Source organism: Pestalotiopsis fici (genome assembly GCF_000516985.1).
Source record: "Pestalotiopsis fici W106-1 unplaced genomic scaffold PFICI_Scf_12, whole genome shotgun sequence".
Classification (NCBI taxonomy): Eukaryota; Fungi; Ascomycota; class Sordariomycetes; order Amphisphaeriales; family Sporocadaceae; genus Pestalotiopsis; species Pestalotiopsis fici.
This window is the reverse complement of record NW_006917102.1, coordinates 1,607,517-1,627,208: the sequence shown is the minus strand read 5'-3', so window position 1 is coordinate 1,627,208 and position 19,692 is coordinate 1,607,517. Positions and strand designations below refer to the sequence as shown.

At 48.5% G+C, this 19,692-nt stretch overlaps 7 protein-coding genes across 7 annotated transcripts in view; 3 read left to right on the top strand and 4 right to left on the bottom strand.

The window, feature by feature from the left end:
• The window catches only part of PFICI_14232 (uncharacterized protein), a gene marked incomplete at both ends in the record, with an annotated part of 806 nt that extends 427 nt beyond the window's left edge, over positions 1-379 (bottom strand). Inside the window, one exon of the mRNA XM_007842813.1 lies at positions 17-379. Coding sequence (XP_007841004.1) covers positions 17-379 — 363 coding nt within the window. The remainder of the gene's footprint in view (positions 1-16) is intronic.
• A 1,009-nt stretch (positions 380-1,388) lies between these two features.
• Positions 1,389-2,269, top strand: PFICI_14231 (uncharacterized protein; the record flags this gene model as incomplete). Its single annotated transcript, XM_007842812.1, has 3 exons — positions 1,389-1,770; positions 1,830-1,960; positions 2,015-2,269. The coding sequence occupies 3 exons, from the start codon at positions 1,389-1,391 to the stop codon at positions 2,267-2,269; spliced, it is 768 nt and encodes a 255-aa protein (XP_007841003.1).
• Positions 2,270-5,078: 2,809 nt separating this feature from the next.
• On the bottom strand, positions 5,079-6,987 carry PFICI_14230 (uncharacterized protein; the record flags this gene model as incomplete). The annotated part of the gene is made up of 4 exons (XM_007842811.1): positions 5,079-5,851; positions 5,881-6,682; positions 6,747-6,786; positions 6,845-6,987. 4 exons carry the CDS (start codon positions 6,985-6,987, stop codon positions 5,079-5,081), a joined length of 1,758 nt encoding a protein of 585 aa, XP_007841002.1.
• A 706-nt stretch (positions 6,988-7,693) lies between these two features.
• Positions 7,694-12,793, top strand: PFICI_14229 (uncharacterized protein; the record flags this gene model as incomplete). The annotated part of the gene is made up of 15 exons (XM_007842810.1): positions 7,694-7,840; positions 7,894-8,422; positions 8,497-8,723; positions 8,779-9,058; positions 9,121-9,354; positions 9,408-10,165; positions 10,226-10,388; positions 10,445-10,786; positions 10,844-10,958; positions 11,025-11,096; positions 11,180-11,230; positions 11,288-11,352; positions 11,408-12,026; positions 12,083-12,166; positions 12,220-12,793. The coding sequence occupies 15 exons, from the start codon at positions 7,694-7,696 to the stop codon at positions 12,791-12,793; spliced, it is 4,260 nt and encodes a 1,419-aa protein (XP_007841001.1).
• Positions 12,794-14,692: 1,899 nt separating this feature from the next.
• PFICI_14228 (uncharacterized protein) lies at positions 14,693-16,549 on the top strand (the record flags this gene model as incomplete). The annotated part of the gene is made up of 5 exons (XM_007842809.1): positions 14,693-15,092; positions 15,173-15,286; positions 15,339-15,471; positions 15,543-15,969; positions 16,049-16,549. 5 exons carry the CDS (start codon positions 14,693-14,695, stop codon positions 16,547-16,549), a joined length of 1,575 nt encoding a protein of 524 aa, XP_007841000.1.
• A 610-nt stretch (positions 16,550-17,159) lies between these two features.
• Positions 17,160-18,068, bottom strand: PFICI_14227 (uncharacterized protein; the record flags this gene model as incomplete). The annotated part of the gene is made up of 1 exon (XM_007842808.1): positions 17,160-18,068. The coding sequence occupies one exon, from the start codon at positions 18,066-18,068 to the stop codon at positions 17,160-17,162; it is 909 nt and encodes a 302-aa protein (XP_007840999.1).
• A 665-nt stretch (positions 18,069-18,733) lies between these two features.
• Positions 18,734-19,267, bottom strand: PFICI_14226 (uncharacterized protein; the record flags this gene model as incomplete). Its single annotated transcript, XM_007842807.1, has 1 exon — positions 18,734-19,267. One exon carries the CDS (start codon positions 19,265-19,267, stop codon positions 18,734-18,736), a length of 534 nt encoding a protein of 177 aa, XP_007840998.1.
• Between the last annotated feature and the right edge of the window lie 425 nt (positions 19,268-19,692).

Sequence of the window (19,692 nt, the reverse complement as noted above, 5' to 3'; positions counted from 1 at the left end):
CGGCATCAAAGCCGACGCAACGAGCGAGGATCTTTCCCTCGGCATCAACAGTGGCGCAAGAACCACCGTCTAGATCGGCACGGCGAGCGAGGGCAGCAATGGCGGTAATGGTGGCAGCGTTGGAGGGGTCAAATCCGACGCAGCGAGCCAAGATCTTGCCCTCAGCATCGACAGTGGCGCATGAGCCACCGTCAAGCTCGGCACGGCGAGCGACAGTGGCAGCGTTGGCAGCATCGAAACCGACGCAGCGAGACAGAATCTTGCCATCGGCACCAACGGTGGCACATGAGCCACCATCGAGATCAGCACGGCGAGAGACAGTGGGAGCCGAGAGGCCGGTAGAGGCCAGAGCAAGAAGGATACCAGCGGAGAACTTCATTTTGTTGATGAGTGTTTGATGATGGTGCTTGTAATTGCTTTCGGGTGCTTCTAAAAGAAGAGATGACTGATCTTGGAGTGGTGATGGTGGAAGGCAGTGATGATTGGAATAGTGATGTGTTGAAAGAAGAGAAATGTCGAGTTGTGGGCATGTTTTATATTCGAATGAAGTGACCATCTCGAGGAACTTACCGTCTTATCTCTGGTGAAAGCGTTGTTGTCTGGATCCCATGATGACCATGGCCCGAGGTCGTATTGGGTTTCGGCTGAGCATCCATCCGCTCTTCTGAGCCAACGAGAGTGTTTACCCACTTACCATGCTTCTCTAGACATCAAGATGTGATATGATAATACTGTTTCGCAGAATCCTACAGGATGGAGATTCAAAGTTCGAATACAGAGTCATAAGCATACAACACCACCAGTCCATGCTTTGTCTTGTCTTATTCCAGCTAGCAACTAATCTTACTCCACAGTTCGTGCCTCCTGGGCACTTGAGTATAGTCGTGATAGCAGTGTAAAAGTACCAAACATAGAGACCGGGAGACCATGCCTTCAACTCCTTTGCCGTATTACGCGGTGCTCGGCTTTCACTTCGAGTGAAGAGAGAGGCCGGGGTCTCGTGCTGACATGATATTTACTAGAGGTATAAGAGAGATAAGAAAATATTAATGACTTGGTTTCTTAAAAAGGGTAGATTTAATTACCATTAAATCAGATTTATAAATAGATTGAAATATTAGCAAAATATTCCCTGCGATGTAATACGTTCGGTTCACAGGCCTCATGCAGTTCTGTGCCACTTGATAGACTAGTTGGCATAGACACCCAACATTCCTTCGGTGAGCACCCCGGCAATCATCCGGATCCCTTTTATACCCTCTCATAAGTAGAACAAAGGACCAGCATACTTTGGATGGTGCAGACCATCCTCTCCTAACTTTTCAACTCTTTTATTCTTGCACGAGCGCCCGAGTTATCTCTCTCTACTTGTCCGAGGCTTGAGAAAAATGTCTTATCTCAAATCCTTCATGGCAAGCCAGAAGGAGGAACAATATGGCCGCCTCATGCATGACGATGAAGAGAGCGAGAGTTCAGACAAGATTCCTCTTCCAAGACCTCGCGGCAGAGGCAGAATCTCTTCTCTAAGCTGCTTGATCGTATCGAACATTGTTTTGGTGCTCGTCGTTCTAGGACTGCTGGCTCGAAACTATCACCAAACCTCCGAATCAACTATATCAATCCCTTATACTGGAGTTAGCCCTGCACAGCTACTCCAGAACCAGATTGGTGTCGCCTCGCATGTCGTTCAGACCTATCGATTCTATGAGGAGAATATCGATGACATGGACTTTCTGAAGGGCGACCCCTACTGGAGCGCCTTATTTCCTAGTAAGACAATCACAACAGTCTATATGCTTATTTTGATCATGGGCTTACACTCGATGTAGAGGGAGATGGGCAAGTTTTGCTTGAGGACGAGATTGTGGAGTCCTACAAACTGCCGCCGTCCATCAGAATTCCGGCCAAACAAAACCTTACTGCTTACTTCATGGCGGGGTACCATTCCCTACACTGCATTGTAAGTCTGGAGCTAATTCGTTGATACTCTGAACCATGATCTAACTCGAAAAAGGCGGGCATTAGACAGGTACTAGGCCAATTCATGGCAGCGCATATCACAGGTGGGGACTACAACATCACTGAGCACAAATGGCAACACACGGTGCATTGCTTGGCGGACTTGCGTCAGGTATTGTTTTGTAACTTTGATGAGACTCTTTTGGCCTTCGAAGAACATATTCACCCTGGATACCACCAACAGAAGGTGTGTAAAAACATGGCTCCTATCGATGAATGGTTGGAGTATAATTACATTGGAAAGTTCTAAGGGATCATTCCATTGTGATTGGCTGTCATGTACATACTTTATATGCTCAGGACTACCACTAGATTGTTTGCTATATTTAAATGGACATGATAACAATATGACTGTACTTATTCGCTACCATTTGTGAAGATGGCTGTAATTGATAGAACGTGACGAAAGTTTACCTAATCACACAAATTTCCGAAGGTTAAACACTCAGTAACTCAGTTTCAATTAAAGTTCAAAATCATCTATCGAAGTTGTAAAAAAATCAGTCAAATTGATTGCTTTGTCCTGCCAACTCTACCATTGAGTGAATGCCTATGAAATATGACAGAAGAAGAGGAAAGAATGGAAAAAGAAAGTACGAACGTGAATGGTGTTACGAAATGATGCTAGGCAAGATTGCATTGCAGAGAAAGACATAACTGATTAATGGACTAATTCATAGACTGATTAGAACATAGACTACATGAAAATGGTGAATGAAAGTGATTTAGGAGAAGACGAAGGAAAACCAAAAATCGAGCATGATGGGGGATTTGCGAAATACCCAAAACTCTGTGTCTGTGTGGGCTGCAGAACTGAGGCTCCGGAAGAGAAACCGTGAGTATTCCCGGGTCTGAGGAGTTCTTCTTGCATTGGACAACAGTGATTACATTATCGGCGGAGGATTAAGATCCTAGATGGTGTTGATAAAGCTTGCAGCGCACTGAGCACTTCGGGAGAGAGTGTGTGAATATTTCCGGAGTTTGTTGTGCATTGGATAACAGTGATCAGACTCTTGACGGAGGATTAAGATCCTAGATGCGGTTGGTAGTGCTTATAGAGCACTAATCACCAAGTGGAAGGTGCTTTGTGTCACTGAGGATGCTATCGTGAACTGAGCCTATTGGTACTTTTACGCTGCAAGGGTGTTTTGCCGTGCTTTGAGGCGGCCGACAGTGACTATAGCAGATCCAGCTATGCCAAGAACGTACATATCTTTTCAAAGCGTTAGACTATGGAATACTCAAATACAGCTATATTTAGGAGCTGGAAGGAGGGCATGGACCTATGTCGATGTCCGGGTACCTAGGTTGGTGGTGATACAGGGTTCCAAGAGCACCTCAATGCGTGTCCGTGCCTCTAGATAAAACAAAAACCGACAAGCAACCGGAACAACGGGAGACCGCCATTTGGATGCTACCGAACGGTGTGGCTTGATTTGAAATGCGGAGAGCACCATTGTGATTGGGGAAATCCCATGGCTGCGGCTGCTTATGTCAGCTCTCAGGTCCATTGCTTGCCAACACTACCGTGGAGTCAGCCACGACGACGATTCCTTGCCGAAGAAACGCTGATCAAATCATGCCAATTAAAATTCGATTGCAAAACGCCATCCCTCAAGTAGTTAGATATTAAGCTTCCCCCCCCCCCCCCCCCCCCCCCCTTCGGCCTCCCTGGCCATGGTCCCTGCATGCTATTTGCTGTAAAGGAGGCCACTAGCTCGTCCGCCCTGGGACGATTATATGTAGAAGGATGAGGTAAGCAAAGTCATCACATCCTATGTGGTAGGACGACATTAGCAAAGGGAGATAACGAACCAATATGGGGTTAGAGCAAGGGTATCTGGATGATGAACGACATAGCCTAATATTATGTCTGATTAATCAGCTGACCAACTTGAAGCAGGGAGTAATGATATCCCCCGCCGAAGGAATGTAGGTGTATTGCATTAATCATGAAGCTTTGGCCGGCAAGCTCTTGCCGGGTACGCCACCGTAGGGCCGGGCGCCATCGTGCCACCGGACTCCGGGCTTAGCACCGCGAATGAAGCATCGCCGACAGGTCAGATAACTATCTGGAGTCGATACCATGTCAGGGGCTATCAGGAACCCAGTTTGAGTCTCTTTCGGGAAGGATGAGGTTGTAATAACGGCGAGGTGATTCGCCGTTTGACGCGATTGAGTATATTCCGTGCTTACATGCTCGAGACTGGCAACCCAAATCGGTAAGCGTGTGAATAGCCAAACCCGTGAAAGTTACTGCGCCGCGGGCCGTGTTCAGCCTCAGCCAGAACATGCGGGGTTGTGCCGTCGCTACTTGTTGAGTTGTCGCTTGGATATGTGTGTGTGTGTCTATGGGCAAGCTGGAGGATCGTCAACCCAGTAGAGTGGATTGCCTATTGTCTTTGATTAAGCTTATATGACCCGCTCTTGGCAAGCCAAACCCTTTCAAGCCTTTTCACTGTACTACGATAGTATGTAAGCCAACGCCCCCGCCCTTGTCAAGTACCGTCGGACGTATCCACTTGAACGACCGCTTTCTGGTCGAGGCCCTAGGTACATAGAGCACCCATGTAGGTACTTGCAAGAGGTATCGTATGATTGAACCATATGCACCCTGTGGCGTACCACCCCCTTGGAGTGTGATTGGTCAGTTCGCACAAAACATTCGCAAGCCCATGGCAACTTCAATACTCCGCTAAAGATTCAAGCGAACCACAGAGTACCACTACTCCACAGCCACCCAAAGGATGAAGGCAACAATGCCGTGCTTGAGCTGTTCTAACTCGTTTTATCCTACAAAACCCTTGACGAACTAGCGGAGTTGCTTATCACTTCTGTAGTAAAAGTGATAATCAAACATGGGCAATCGATGTACTTGACAAACGCGAAAATACCTACATCCCTAGTCTATCCCAGAAAGAAGGCCCTCGCATCGTTAATCACAGCTCCCTGATGGACTTGGTACTTTGTCCATAGGCAAATGCATAGTACTTTCAAAGGATCTTGGCAGCATTTCAGGGTCCTAAGCACAGGGGGGTTGAAACAAACAGATCTCTTCGTTAATCTCTAGTTGCATCCGACAGGCGCACCATGTTCAATGAAGGCTCATGATGAACAGCATCCTGCAGTCGTACCGCCACCATTGCAGCAACTAGCGCGGCCAACCCTCCAGCCCGCAAAGTCCATCCAACACCGTCCTTCGATGAGCCCTCAAGCATCCAGAAGATGGCGCTGCAAGCTGCAGCAGCCACGACTTGAGGTCCTGCTATGGCGACATTGTGTAGTCCAAGCACGACACCTGAGCGCCGCTCGCAGGCGTCGTCCGCCCCATTTCCGTGGTCATGTGGATCCTCTTCATCCTCGTCCTCTGACAAGTCCTCCTCATGCTGCATCAGTGGCTTGGAAACCATCCTGTCTCCACTATATTCCACGTCTTGAACAATTTGTGCACTGATGAGAGTGTAGGGCGCCCAAATGGTGATCGCCCAGCTAATGCCGCAAAGACCAACGAGCAGGTATACGCCGTTGACCGACGATGTGAATGCTGTGGCAAACATGCATATAGCAAAGAGGATCTGTGACATGATCCACATGTGTCGCATGCTTCGAGTTAATCTAGTAAAGGCTCTTGTAAGGGCATTTACATGTTTTCCTTGGTTGGCATGCTTGTGAGCAGCAGATAATAGAGTGCCGGCCACAAGCGCAACTAGTGCGAAGAGCATCAGTCCGAGTGATCCGGTTCTAGCCGCTCTAGTCTGTACGTCTTTGTTGAGGCCTTGTACGGCAGGCAAATCATTTTTGTCTGTTCGGTTAGTCTCGTAAATGCGATGGTCTGTGACGCGCAGTGTAGGCTGTACTTACAAGTCTCGCTGATATATGTGGTCACGTAGAAAAGAAATGGAAACCAACCCAGCCAAGAGAAGAATTGAACTTTGAATACCTGCTGCACCTGTCGGGGTAGACGAGAGAAGCTGGTACAGAGATACCACAGCTGAGCACGTACAGTATGTCTCGTGCCCTTCTCTCCTGTGTAGTCAGTGTAGAGTCCATCGTCACCCGGCGCCGCGTTCCGTTCCTCGGCAATCAAGCACGTTAGTCCCACGGACACAGCCAGAGTTACCGACGTGACCACGCATAGAATGTCAAACTGAGAAGTGCCTCCTAGAGCCCGCAGAACAGATATTCGCTGAAGGTCGACGTAGCCCAGGGCGTAGCTAAGGATATTCGATGCACTGACAACGATGCCTGCTACGGCGTTCGCTGTTGGCTGTTGCTCATGCGGACACATGTCGGCAATCAGAGCCCGAAGTCCCCCTTGTAATGGCTGCAAAGCAATGTTGAGAGCAACAATGAAGAAGACTGTTATGTTTGACGTTGCCACATTGACCGCCGCCTCCTGGGAGATGGCTTTGGCAGAAAAACCACTACCAGCACAAACGCGCACCGCGAGGACCGCCAGTCTCTTGGTCGAAGCCAGCCCAAGCAGTGATACAACGGAGGCAAAGGCACCCCACGCAATGAAGGGACGCCTTCTGCCCCAAGAAGAACGACATTGATCGCTACGGATACCGCAGTAGGGCTGTACAGTCATGCCTGCAACCGGCCCGGCCATCCATACTATGGCCTGGATGGACTTGCTGAGACCGAGATCCTTGAGATGTGCCTTGATGCCTCAATTAGCTTCGTGATCTTCATGATCAAATGAAAACGAATGCTGTTTTGCGTACAGAACCATTTGAGAAGATGAGAGCAAAAACGCTTTGCAAACTAGTGATTCATTCAGTCAACTTCATGTTTAAGAAGGTAACTAGGCATCGGTACTTACCCGCCAATACCTGCCGTCAAAAGGAATAGAAATCCAAGAGTTCTAGTCGGAGCAAAAGACGACTTGGAACCTTGAATTACTGGCTCAAGCTCGTACCATAGTATTTCATCTGGGTCGTTGTCAATGTCCCTGTTGAGGTCCATTGTGTTGAATTGCTGCAAAACGTCTGTAGTTATGAAAGTGATTCGACGAATGCTGAAAACGAATGTGGAAAGGACAGAATGGATTTGCTTTCATAGCCTCCATCCTTTGACATATTTGTCAGTCATAACCATCATCAGGGCTAAAAGTAGGCACTATAGCCCTGTCGATGTTGAATACCTACATACCTAGTACCTGGGTAGGTGGTCATCAGAAGCTGAAGCGCCGAAGTAAAGGCTCTTCTTACGGGTACTGCGGTAGCATCGGCGGAACTTCTCATAGATCCACTTGGGACATATTCATCCTACCACCTTAAGTCAGAAATCCTCCGAGGGGCATCATCCAGAGACGCTGGCGAGATGCAGGGTCATAAAGATGCAAAAGTACCCGTTTGAGCATAGACACAGTCTGACATGGCAAGGAATTCCTCCCTTCAAATTTAGAACTAACCTCATAGTGACAAGGATGCAGAGGTGACCAATAGTAGCCGGCCGGGCAGGTGCAGCGGGAGCAGCAACAAGGGCTGACTCCAGTAGCGGCCCAGCACAAAGGGCAACGTTCGTATTCATATTACGGACTCTGGTGTGATAGCTTACTGATCGAAGCGCTACTTCTAGGCAGGATTTAAAATAGTCGTTGAAGCTTTTTTTCTCTTTTTCCGGACATTGGCGTGGCTTTTACGCATGCTACCATACAGAGTTTGCTGAGATGGACTTCACCCTCTTCTTTCAGCAGACAATCTTGTCAATTCTACCGTCTGTTATTTTCATCTGTGCATTGACACTGAGGGTCTTGTCTATTTTACGAAAACCATTACGAGTTAGTAGTAATGGATGGCTACTTCGGCTGAAATTGGTAATGGTCCCCGCCAAAATAATCGAAGTTGGGTCATTGACTCTTCATAATAGGCAGCATGCGGCGCTTTCTTTGGCACGCAGATAATTTTGCTTGCATTATGGACCAGATCCAGTGCTGTGAATGGCTTCATCCCCATTGCAGCCAGCACCCTGAGGTTGATCGTTTCGGCTGCGATTTTCTACATCCTATACCAGGAACATCAAAGATGGATTGATGCCTCCATTCTCACTAGTAGCTATCTTGTGTTTACTATCCTACTTGAACTAGCTGAGGCTAGAACCCTCCGGAGTCGCCTTGGTCGTACCTCTGTTACATCCATGTTTGCCGCTTCTATTGTCCTCAAATTTGTCATCATAGTACTCCAAAATTTACCAGAGCCATCGTCACCAGCTTTCAACAAATGGTATGCAACCAAGAAATCGAGTCGTAGTCTCTTCGACTGGACACAGTCTTGGTGGCCAAATCTGCTCTTCAACAAGGGTCACCGAAGCATCATGACTAATGATGATCTCGGGGATATTGACGAGGAATTCGATTCGGGAACTTTGTTGGTGGAAATCAATTCAACCTGGGCAGACGGTATGTGACAACCAACCCTATTCTTTGGAGAAAGTGTGTGAATGGCTAATATTTCCCATCTTCCCTGGGTGCAGCTCATCAATCTGGAAGATACGCATTAATATGGGCGGTCTTGAGAGCCTTCAAGCTTCAATGCCTTGCCGTCGTAGTACCTAGGCTCTTTTTATCCGCATTCATGTTTGCCCAGCCCTTTCTCATCAACTTAGTCATAGATTATGTAGGAGAACCACCGGCACAATCAGACCCACAGGTCGCCCGAGGCTTGATCGCAGCAACATTTTTTGTGTATGCCGGAATCGCGGTAAGTCCCAACTCTCGACTACAGATCTCAAAATCCCTATTGACCAAAGTATCAGGTCACAAGATGCTACTCCAAGCACTTGAGATTTCAGCTCATTACCATAGTCCGAGGTGCACTAGTGGGTGTCATATACCAGAAGACCCTGAGCCTCGAGACCAATTCGATTACCGAGTCAGCCCCCGTTACTCTCATGAGCACTGATATCGATGGCATTATATCTGCTATACAATCATTTTATGACTTGTGGCCGAGTGTAGTCGAGCTCGGCGCTGGCTTGTATTTGCTTGATCGCAAGGCGGGTCACTCGGGTTTTCTCGTACTGATACCAGGAGTTTGTATGTACTTTTCTCTAACGTATCATTTCCGGCGCGGACCGCGTCTAACATTTTTACGACAGGTTGCTGGTTGATATCACAGACAATGTCCAAGACCGCCATTCCCGCCCAGCGTGCCTGGAATGATGCGATACAGACCAGGGTCTCGGTCACATCGTCCATGCTCGGACAGATCAAGGGGATCAAGATGGTGGGACTAAGCGATTACATGACCCAAACTATCCACAGCTTCCGGAGTTTCGAGCTGAGCATGTCTCAGAAGCTTAGAACTGTGCTCGCATGGGTCACTAGTCTATGTACGGTTTCCCTCTCCGTAAGCCCACACATGGCAAACTAACCAGCTCTCTAGCGGCATCCGTCAACCTGCTCTCACCTATTTTTGTCATCGTGGCAGCCGTTCTTTGGGCTAAACGCTCATCGGACTTCACAGCCAGTGAGATATTTACAACGCTGTCTATTGTCATGCTTGTGGCACAGCCAATTTCGAATCTTGTCGGGTCGTACACGGCGTTCGTCTCGGGTCTCGCTTGCTGCACGCGGATTCAAAGCTTTCTCTTGCTCAACAACAAAGATGATGAGCGTGGGCTCGTTGAGAAGCTCGAAACACAGTTGCCGTCCTCAAACGGCAATAACGTGTGCTCAAGTATGCTTGACGTTGAACTATCACCAATGTCACGCACTGCCGGCGAACCTGCATTACTCGCCGTAGACATCCGCCAAGCTACCTTTACCACAAACGACCAACAAACTGAATTACTCCGTGAAATAGACTTTCGAGTCCCGGTTGGCTCCGTCTCCATGGTGGTAGGTCGTGTCGGGTGTGGAAAGTCTTCGTTGCTTAGGGCCATCCTTGGCGAGCTACACACAGCCAGCGGCGCAGTTCACATGGCCACATCCTCAATATCGTACTGTGATCAGACGCCCTGGCTTCGAAATGTCTCCCTTCGAGGGAATATCATCGGTCCATCTCGATTTGACAAGGGGTGGTATGCCCAAGTTGTCACAGCTTGTGCCCTTGATCGGGATTTCGCCTCGTTCCCGTACGGCGACGAAACCCTTGTGGGAAGCGGGGGAATAGCACTCAGCGGTGGACAAAGGCAAAGAGTAGTATGTCTCAGAACAGATCTCCGGTCAAAGAGTTCAGCGCTAATATTTTACAATGCATAGGGGCTTGCAAGGGCTGTTTACTCGCGCCATGCTCTTGTCCTTCTCGATGATGTTCTCAGCGGCCTCGATGGCACGACATCAGCTGCCGTCTTCAACTCTTTACTGGGCGATGGTGGGCTGCTTCGCCGCAGGGATATCACCGTCCTCTATGCCACTCATTCCAGTATGAAATATCGATGCTCTTTCTCTTCGAAAAGCTCAACTGACCCTACACTGTAGTCGAATCCCTCGCCAAGGCTGACTTTGTCACTGTACTTGAGTCAGGGATGATCAAGTACAATCAAGTCGATATTGATTCTATTGATGAAGAGACGAGGAGAATGATAGGAAGCAATGTGAAGAGAACATGCATAGACACGCACTCGAATGTTGGCTCGAAAGATAAGCTAGGCGAACTGCATTCTCATAAAGCTTCAGCTAGAAGCCCAAAGGATGCTGATCTCCTGCGTCAGGCCGGCGACTTCGGTCTGTACATGTTCTATGTCGGCTCCATAGGACCTGTCTTTGCTTTGGTCTTGGTCATCTTGGCGATTTCGTTTTCCATCTTCAAGAAGATGCCACGTTAGTGAATCATGGTCACCGTCGGACTTGGCTGCCAAATGCTAATGAGACACATAGAAATATGGCTCCGGATTTGGACCCAGCACGGAATCGGCGAGGATCAGGGCTACTTTCTGGGCTTATACCTGACTTTCGTCCTGGCCTGTTTTGTATCAATATGGCTCCTTTCCAGGTGGGCGCTCTGAGCGAAAAGGTACTATCCTTTACCTAGATGTTTGTGCTAACCGTTGGATCCAAGGTTCTTCCTCATTCACGTCATCAGCAGGTCTTCGCAACACCTGCATTCTCTATTACTCAACGCGGTGATGAAGTAAGCAACATTTATTCTCTTCTATTATCATGCATATGATGTATTATGAGTCCCTTCCGTTACTAACAATGTCACGCGATTAGAGCACCTCTTTATTTCTTCACTTCGACTGATAGTGGCGTCACTTTAAACCGGTGAGTTGACTGTCGAATGTATTGCTACCCTCTTTGCTAACTCTTCTGGATGAATAGCTTTAGCCAGGATATGACCATTATTGATCAGACGTTGCCGGCTAGTTCTTTTAATGCCCTACGAGGTCTGAAACCCCAGCCCTTCTTAGCCAAGATTTCAGTATGCTCATCTTCAAATAGACACCTTTAATATCGTCACAGAGATCATCATCATTACCTCTGGTGCACGATACGTTGCGGCCATTATTCCATTCTGCATGTTTGCCCTCTATTTTGTCCAAGCCTTTTACCTGCGCACATCGCGACAAGTTCGCCATCTCGATCTTGAAGCAAAATCGCCCCTGTATACTCATTTTACCGAGACTCTCAGTGGGCTCGTCACCATCCGAGCCATGGGCTGGAAGCAGGGTTTCATCGAGGAGAATAGCCAGCGACTGAACAAGTCCCAGGTGCCATTTTATCTGGTATTTCGGGTCCAAGTGTGGCTGAATATCGTCCTGGACTTTTTTGTCTGCTTTATTGCCACTGTTCTTGTTGCCGTGGCGGTACTAACACGCGATTCCACGTCAAAAGCCGCAATTGGTCTCGCGTTGCTCAACATCATTAGCTTCAACAACACACTTGGGTTTCTGATCAATTCCTGGACAGGCCTGGAGACATCTTTGGGAGCTGTCGCTCGGCTGCGCGACTTTTTACTCAATGTTCCTGAGGAGGCCCTTGAAATTGAGCGCCAGGAGCCGCCGCTTGGATGGCCTACCAGAGGCGATATCGAGTTCGATAACGTCACTTCCAGCTATGGGTATAGCTTTCTATTCTTATTTTCTAAATCCTGAGACTTGCTAACATGATAATCAGCCCTGACACCTCTCCTGTAATCAGAAGAGTGTCCCTGCAAATCCAGGCTGGGCAGAAGGTCGGCATATGTGGTAGGACTGGAAGGTAGGTCAAACCATTATCCAGCAGGCAAAAGAGACAAAACTAACATGTCATAGTGGCAAATCATCCATGCTACTTACTCTCCTCCGTCTCTTGGACCTCCAATCGGGCTCCCTTCGTATCGATGGGCTGGACTTGGCTGTCCTTCGGCGGGAGGCGATTCGATCGCGCCTAATCACACTACCCCAGGATCCCGTCATACTACCTGGGACAGTGAGAGAGAACCTCTGCCCAGGTGATCAGGTAACTTCAGACAAGGAACTCATCGCAGCCTTGGAAAAGACTGGCATGTGGGAAGTCATCAGCTACAGAGGGGGCCTTGTTGCCGAATTAGACGAGATGGGCCTTTCTGTCGGTCAGAAACAGCTCTTCTGCCTCTCTCGTGCCATTCTACAAAAGACGAAGATATTGGTGTTGGACGAAGCGACGAGCAGCTTGGATCGCAGCACGGAGCAGGAGCTGCGGCGAGTGCTCCATGCCGAGTTTTCAGACTGCACCGTCATTGAGGTTGCACACAAACTGGAAGCAATTGCTTCGTATGATGTTGTCATCATCATGCAGGATGGGGAAATTATTCAAAAAGGAAACCCTCGAGAGCTATTGCAGGTTGACTTTAGCCAGTTGGTATAAATCACTGTTTTTCCCGATAGAGTTGCAGTTTAACGTATGAAATTTAAGAATCAACGTACATAGAATCACCGCACATTCAAGCCTTTACAACTCCTCTGAAACTTCAAAGTTGGTTCGTTACCGAAAACAACCTATCCGTAAGGATTTCTAGCAGCATCTCTGAACAACTGTTTTAGCGGCCCATAGCGCCGTACTGTAGAGATTTTTCTATAAATAAGCTAATGGTAAGTATCATCTAGTAGGAATCCACCCTGTAGCATACATGGCAGGTTGGCAATGGTTCTATACAGACACTAACCAATGACCCATTGTTTAAGATTGGCGCGTTTCTAACGATCCAACCTCTGACATATTGGAGAAGTTGTGTACTGTGATCGTGCCATGTCTTCAGAATTCACTCTAGAAAGTCTTCATAGATGCGGCCCTGACTGGTAAGATCATTGGATGCACAAGCAGCCACTTTTGGGGATGTGGCTGATTGAGGCGGGGATCCGCTGCACATGGTATAAATGCATAGGATAATGATGATTTCGGTACCTAGCCACTGCCAGGCAAAAAGACCGACCGGGACGCAGAAGGAGAATATGAAGATAACGAGTATACCTTATTTGCTCGCTATCATCCCACAATCCACAATGGGATTTTCATCCAAGTAAAGGCCTAGAGCCGTCGATTTGGGCACCACCGAACAACGCCGGAGTATAGTGCCGGTCAAATTGGGCTCATTGTCACGCCACAGTGGTGCATTATACGCCCAGAGCCACTATCTTCCTTCGACAAAGTACCTCTATTGATGCTGACCCACTTTTGCTGGATGCCGTGAACCCGTCGCTACTCGTTTTGAGTAATACCGATCAGCATCCGGAGTTCTGCACCGGGGGCGGGGGATATTTCGGTAGGCTATTTAGTGTAGGATCAGGGGAATCTCAAGTTTCTCAGGCTTACCGTGCCGCTGGCGATTCTGACCACCAGTACGCTGTACTCCGCTCGCTTATCAGGCGGGGATTCGTTCGGGGAGGCATGTCTTTTTTTCCGCGGGGCACACACGGTACATCCCATGATATGATAGATACATGCATAATTGCTGGGGGCACGTACCGAGTTAAAGAAAGGGTTGGCAGGGGTATTGACGCTCCTTGCCCGGCTGATGTTTGCAGCGTTTTGTACTTCTCCTGGCAAGGAAGCTGCTCCGCTGCGGTTATTCATTGTTCTTTCCCCCCCCCCCTCCTCAAAGCCTGAAATATAGAGGTATCCACGCGTCAGCCCATAGTGCAGGGTAGTTACCTGTCCAAGTATCATTTCCTGGCCGAGTAGATAAGAAAGCTCGAAATAGGGACTTTTGATCTACATGGTACATGTTGTCTAACTTGCCGGCAGGGTTCTAAGTTTCTTCATTGAGTCTAATTCCGAAGTGTGCTGCCAGGACACTGGGATGAAGTAGTATTGCAGGATCAAGGGGTCAGCAAAAAATGGGGTAATCCTACCCCTCTGCTGTAATCTGTATCTGAAATCTGTACAGCCAAGTACTATGCAGAGACGAGGGAGGGGGATCAGAGCAGAACCCAGACACTGGAACTAATCTGTGTGTGGCGGAGGCCCAAGGCAGCTGGCAGTGTGTTGGGGCGCGTAGCAATGTTGCGTGATAACGTTTACTTTTCTAGAGTTGGGGGAAAACTCCCCGCCCCTCTTCCAAAACAACCAAATCTACTGTGTATGTTCTTGGAATAAGATAGTCTCTTGCAGGAAGCCCACTCTACTGCAAGAGAAGAACATAATTACCATTTGACACGGGCAGGGGGAACATATAAGTCAACACCAACAAAAGTGCGGGACATTAATCTGCATTTGAACCTTTGCGTATCGTTGATACCATACTCGACACCTCGATCCGTGATCATAATGGCTCCAGCCATAGTCGCACCGGAAGAGGAAGAGGGCCCTCTGTTGTTGGACGTGGACGTGGGCGATGAGCATGCCGTTGATGTTACAAACGAGACGGTAGAGGAAGAGGAGACTGTGCCTAGTACCACTTTGCTGCCTCAGACCACTTTGCCGCCTCAGACCGATGGTGCATGGATATCAGAGTCTTCAAAAGTGCTCATCCAAGTATGCATGATCACGCTTCTCTTCGACTTTACTCAATACTCGAGCTATGCTCCTTTGACGGCAGTCTTTGAGGAGATCATCTGCAACCATTATTACCCCCCAGGCTCGGCCCTACGAGACTGCAAGTCCGTCCCCGTGCAGAGTGAGCTCGCACTTGTAAAAGGGTACAAAGATGCGTTCAACCAAATACCAAGTATGTTTAACTCCCCACTGCATGTATCCAACTGGTTTCAGGGAATTTTGCGACGCGATAGCTGACCGTCGCGCACTCAGGTATCATCCTTGGTATTCCACTCGGCCTGCTGGCAGATCGCATCGGCCGAAAGCCATTTATAATATTATTTCTGTTGGGTTTCTTCCTCAGCGACTCGTGGACAAAGATAGTTTGTTCGTAAACCCCGCATGAGACATGACAAGGCATTTTCTAACTCTGATATAGGCCTATTTCCGCAGCATCTTCCTTTGCGTCTAGTGTGGTTCGCGCCAGTTCTGAAAGCATTTGGTGGCGGCGCAAACTTTGGAACGTCAATGTTCTACACGGTAGTAGCTGACATTATGGAAGAGAAGCATCGGTAAGTTTGCACACACCTGTAGACTATTGAATCAGGGGGCTAATGAGTACCGAATTGCTCCTGGCCATCAGGGGTGATGCATTCATGAAACTCTCGGGCATGGAAATGGTCGTGCTTGTTGCCGGAGTCCCTTTAATATCGATACTCATGAGACTCAACTCTTGGTATCCTCTTGGGCTCTCCACCATATGCCTTATCGCGGCAGGTGCCATTGCCCTGACGCTTCCAGAGACGCATCCACAGCACCGAACAACCAACTTTGGATTGCCAAAATCAGTGGAAGGAGAAGCTCAAGACGAAGACGCTCCGATGGCCGAATCTCATCTTGTAACGCTGCGAAAGCTACTGCCTCGCGCTTTCACAACGCTGCGAGACTTGTTGAAAGATACGGGAATTCTTCTGTCGCTTGCCGTGTTTCTTCTCGTTGCATTCGGAGCGCATGTCTGGGCACTACTACTGCAGTATGTTGCCCATAAATTCGAATGGGAATTCAGTACGGTATGTGTGTCCTCGACCCATTAGTCCTTGCCTTCTCTTGGTGATTTCTTGTAGAGGAGAAAGCTAACGTGTAAAACAGGCAAACCTACTATTCTCCCTACGTGGCGCCATCACTCTCCTGCTCTCACTTGTCATTATGAGGATGATTGACAAATTTCTCCAGAAGAAGCTGGGCATCAAGGCTGCCCAGAAGGATTTACTACTCTGCACGGGAAGTTGTATTTTGATCATTGTAGGAATTGCCTTGGTTGGAGTAGCACAAAGCCCAGTGCTCATGATTGCTGGCGTCGTCATCTCGGCGCTGGGTTCCTCACTGCTGGTATCCTTGCGATCTGCCATAATTTCTCTGTTCCCGCAGACGCCCATGGCGTCACTCAACGCTATTGCTGGCATTGCGCAAAGTGTTGGCATACTCATATCGGGCCCCGTGTTGGCTCAAATATATAGCTGGGGACTGTCAAAGGGTGGCTTCTGGTTCGGGACTCCGTTCCTAGTTGCAAGCGGGTTGCACGTGGTAGCACTTGCTGACATATTCTATCTGCGTCTGACCAGAGTTTCAGCGCAAGCCTCTTCGACATGAAGGGACCCAACGGGCGTGACACTTTGTACTAGCTAGTTCATAGATGGTAGTTAGAACAGGATATACTATTGTTTTCAACTAGGTTGGAACTTGCATTATTATTATACGGGCAAAGGTAGAATGTTCTGATTAAACACCCGGTTAGATCCAACCAGGATAAGATTCAAGTTGCTTGATTTCATCATTGTTGGTCATTTTGGCGGCATAATGCGACCACATGCTGCAACGAACTTGTATGCAATGATGCGCCACAGTGTGGCTGGATGTGTGGCACCCTTCGGGTGACACAACGGGAAGGGTTGATTAAGTTTGTTTGTTCACACATTATTTTCGTAGATGTAGACCATCTTTAATTTTACTCTTTATTTCAGATACTGGTCGTATCATGCAAGCCTGCAATAAATTGTCGTGAGGTCGAGGGCATTTTTCTTCCTCTTTACTCTAGATTGTGGTTCTGACTTGACATCTTGTTTCATTTTCGTACAAACAGCTGCATTTATCTTCAAAATTTATTTTCCATATTTGTGCCATCATCGCGACTTTGCTTCTTGGCAACGCAGGTAGGTAAATCCGAACTTCTTTTCCCCTTCAAAGCTCACAGGGATATATCTTAGGGAATACCAAGCCGGTCGACGTGCGCTGAATGGACTTGGTACTCGCGACCCCTGGCCATGCTCAACGCCTGTTCCAAGTCGAAAGACGCCACATATAGCAGATCCTCGAGCGCAGTCGGCTTTGAAGCCATCACAGCTGCAGTCAGGGCGTCGATAGTGTTGTTGACGTTAGGAAATCTTGATCGAAAGTAGTCTTGGTAGCTCTCTACCACGATCTTGGTGGCATCGTACTCCGAAACCTGAGCCCTCGAAACCCGAGCCGTTGTGGAATGAATGCGGTACCCATACCCGGGGCCTTTGATAAATCCAATATCCAAACTTTCGTCCCGCGCCCATCTGCGCGCGAGCAAAGAAACGCTAAATGCCCAGTCTTGCCATTTGGTCACGGTCTCCAAGTAATGCAAGCCATTTGAAATTTCGCTGCGGCGATACATGATATGGGTTGGTACGTGGTGTTTCCGAGCCACCATTTCTTCGCGCAGAGGATACGAGGATATGGTCAACCCATTGAAGTCCCCAAACATGTTCGACAATGTGTGCACGAATGCAATGCTGGGGCTTTCAGAGAGCATCTGCGCTCCGGCAGATAGATAACCTCCGTGCTCCGAGGTTGGGAGCAGGACATCATCGGCGTCCACACAAACGACAAAATCGCCCGTCGCTGACTTTAGGCCTGTATTGCGAGCAGCTTGGACGCCACGGTTTTGCCCATGGCGGATGACCTTGAGATCCGGCTCCGAGTCGAATTGATTTAGCAAACGGATGGTCGTCTCATCAGTCGAACCGTCGTCGACGATAATTACTTCAAGCTCAACGCCGACTGAATTCTCTCGAATGGACGAAACACATTCGCCCAGATATACCCCAGTATTGTAACCAGGAATGATGATAGAAATTCGATGCATCGCGACCTGTTTTGGGGCAGACGTAAAATTATTCTTGATTAAGACCAGTACAAACAATAGGTCATAAAACTCGCTGACTTGACCGACTCTTCGCTGCATTGTGTCGGAGGCGCTCTATTTATGTCCTTTATGCGTTAGGCCCAGCGGTGTCGCTTCGCCCACTACCACGATGGGGAAGCCCCCAATCAGTTAGAGGCGATCCTTTTATCCACTGGCTGGGCCCATAAAGCTTCGGAAGCCCGCTATAACATTCTATATGCTAACGGGCCTATCAATGGACCTATTATAGCATTAAAGACTAAAAGACCTGGGGAAAAATTGCGGAGAATCGATTCAATGACAAAGTTATATTTTGTTTCCTGTAGAAAGAGGCAATCGCCATGGTCACCTAGACTTGCTATCATAATATTGTGTCGAGCTTTCCGGTGCCAATATGTGGGTCGACCGTTTGCATAAGACAGACAAGTTTGTCTTAACATACATTTCCCGATGTCTTTGAGAGAAACGGCAAAAAAGATAGCAATAGACAGCCATACTATAATCAGACCGTAATTGCGACATTTATAAAGACCATATCTGTAGAGCCATGGCGAGCCCGACACAATAACGCCATGCTGGTTCCTTGATCCGCCACAAGATGGCTGCTCTTTGTGTCCGCGCTAACCTCAGTCCTCCTTGCTCTCCAATTGCGCGATTGTCTTGCTTAGAGCATCCATCTGGGACTTCACATCCCGATCATTCCTCCCGTCCCAAAAGTTGGCATGCTCTAGACGACACAGGTCCAAGTGCTTCTGCTTGTCCCAGCCCGGTACATTGTTGAGAATGGAGAGGAAGCGGTCCTTCCTCAGCCCGCAAAAGGTGTGCGCCAGCTCCTCTGCATACTCGCCAATATAGCCGCGCACGACGTCACGGGTTATACTGGCGCTCGAGAAGTGGTAGAACTCGGTACCGTAGACAGAGTGAAACAGACCGGCGTCACAAACCTCTTGGGGAAGCGACTGAGACTCTAAGTAGTTGTAGACATTGACAAGGTGCTGGTAGAAGGACTTTTCGCCGTGATACTCCTCGGCCGACGTGAGTTCCTTGAGGAATGTAAACTTGTCTTTGGCCAGAGGTTGATGCTCGGCCTCCGAAATTGACATTTTGCCTGAACTAGTCAAGGTCTGGTTCTCGCTGACAATAATGCTTGGAGTGGCCATTCTGATCCTGTATACGACTGAGTTCTTGTCTGGATTATCTGTACGGAAGCCTCAAAAGTGTCTGCAGGATGATGTTGAGGGAGTCTGGGAGTGCTGTAGTTCGCCAGACTGGTAAGGCGAACCCCCCATTCCATGCCTATAAGTGGCAGCCTCGAGCAGGCGCAGGCCGGAAGGCTGGCTGGCGTCTTACAGCGATCAGGGGACAAGTGGTTAGGTAATGCATCAGCTAAAGGAGGATGCATCCTTCTACACGATACAAAGTAGATAGCAAACCAAGGTTGCTGATAGTATAGTGGATGGTTAGGAAGCCGAGGTGTAGCTGTCCAAACCTCATGGGTAGGTACATAGTACGACCAAGCTAACCTAGCCTAGTGGGCCACGGGTACCTTAACCTTCATGTAGGTTAATTATGTACACCAAGGTAC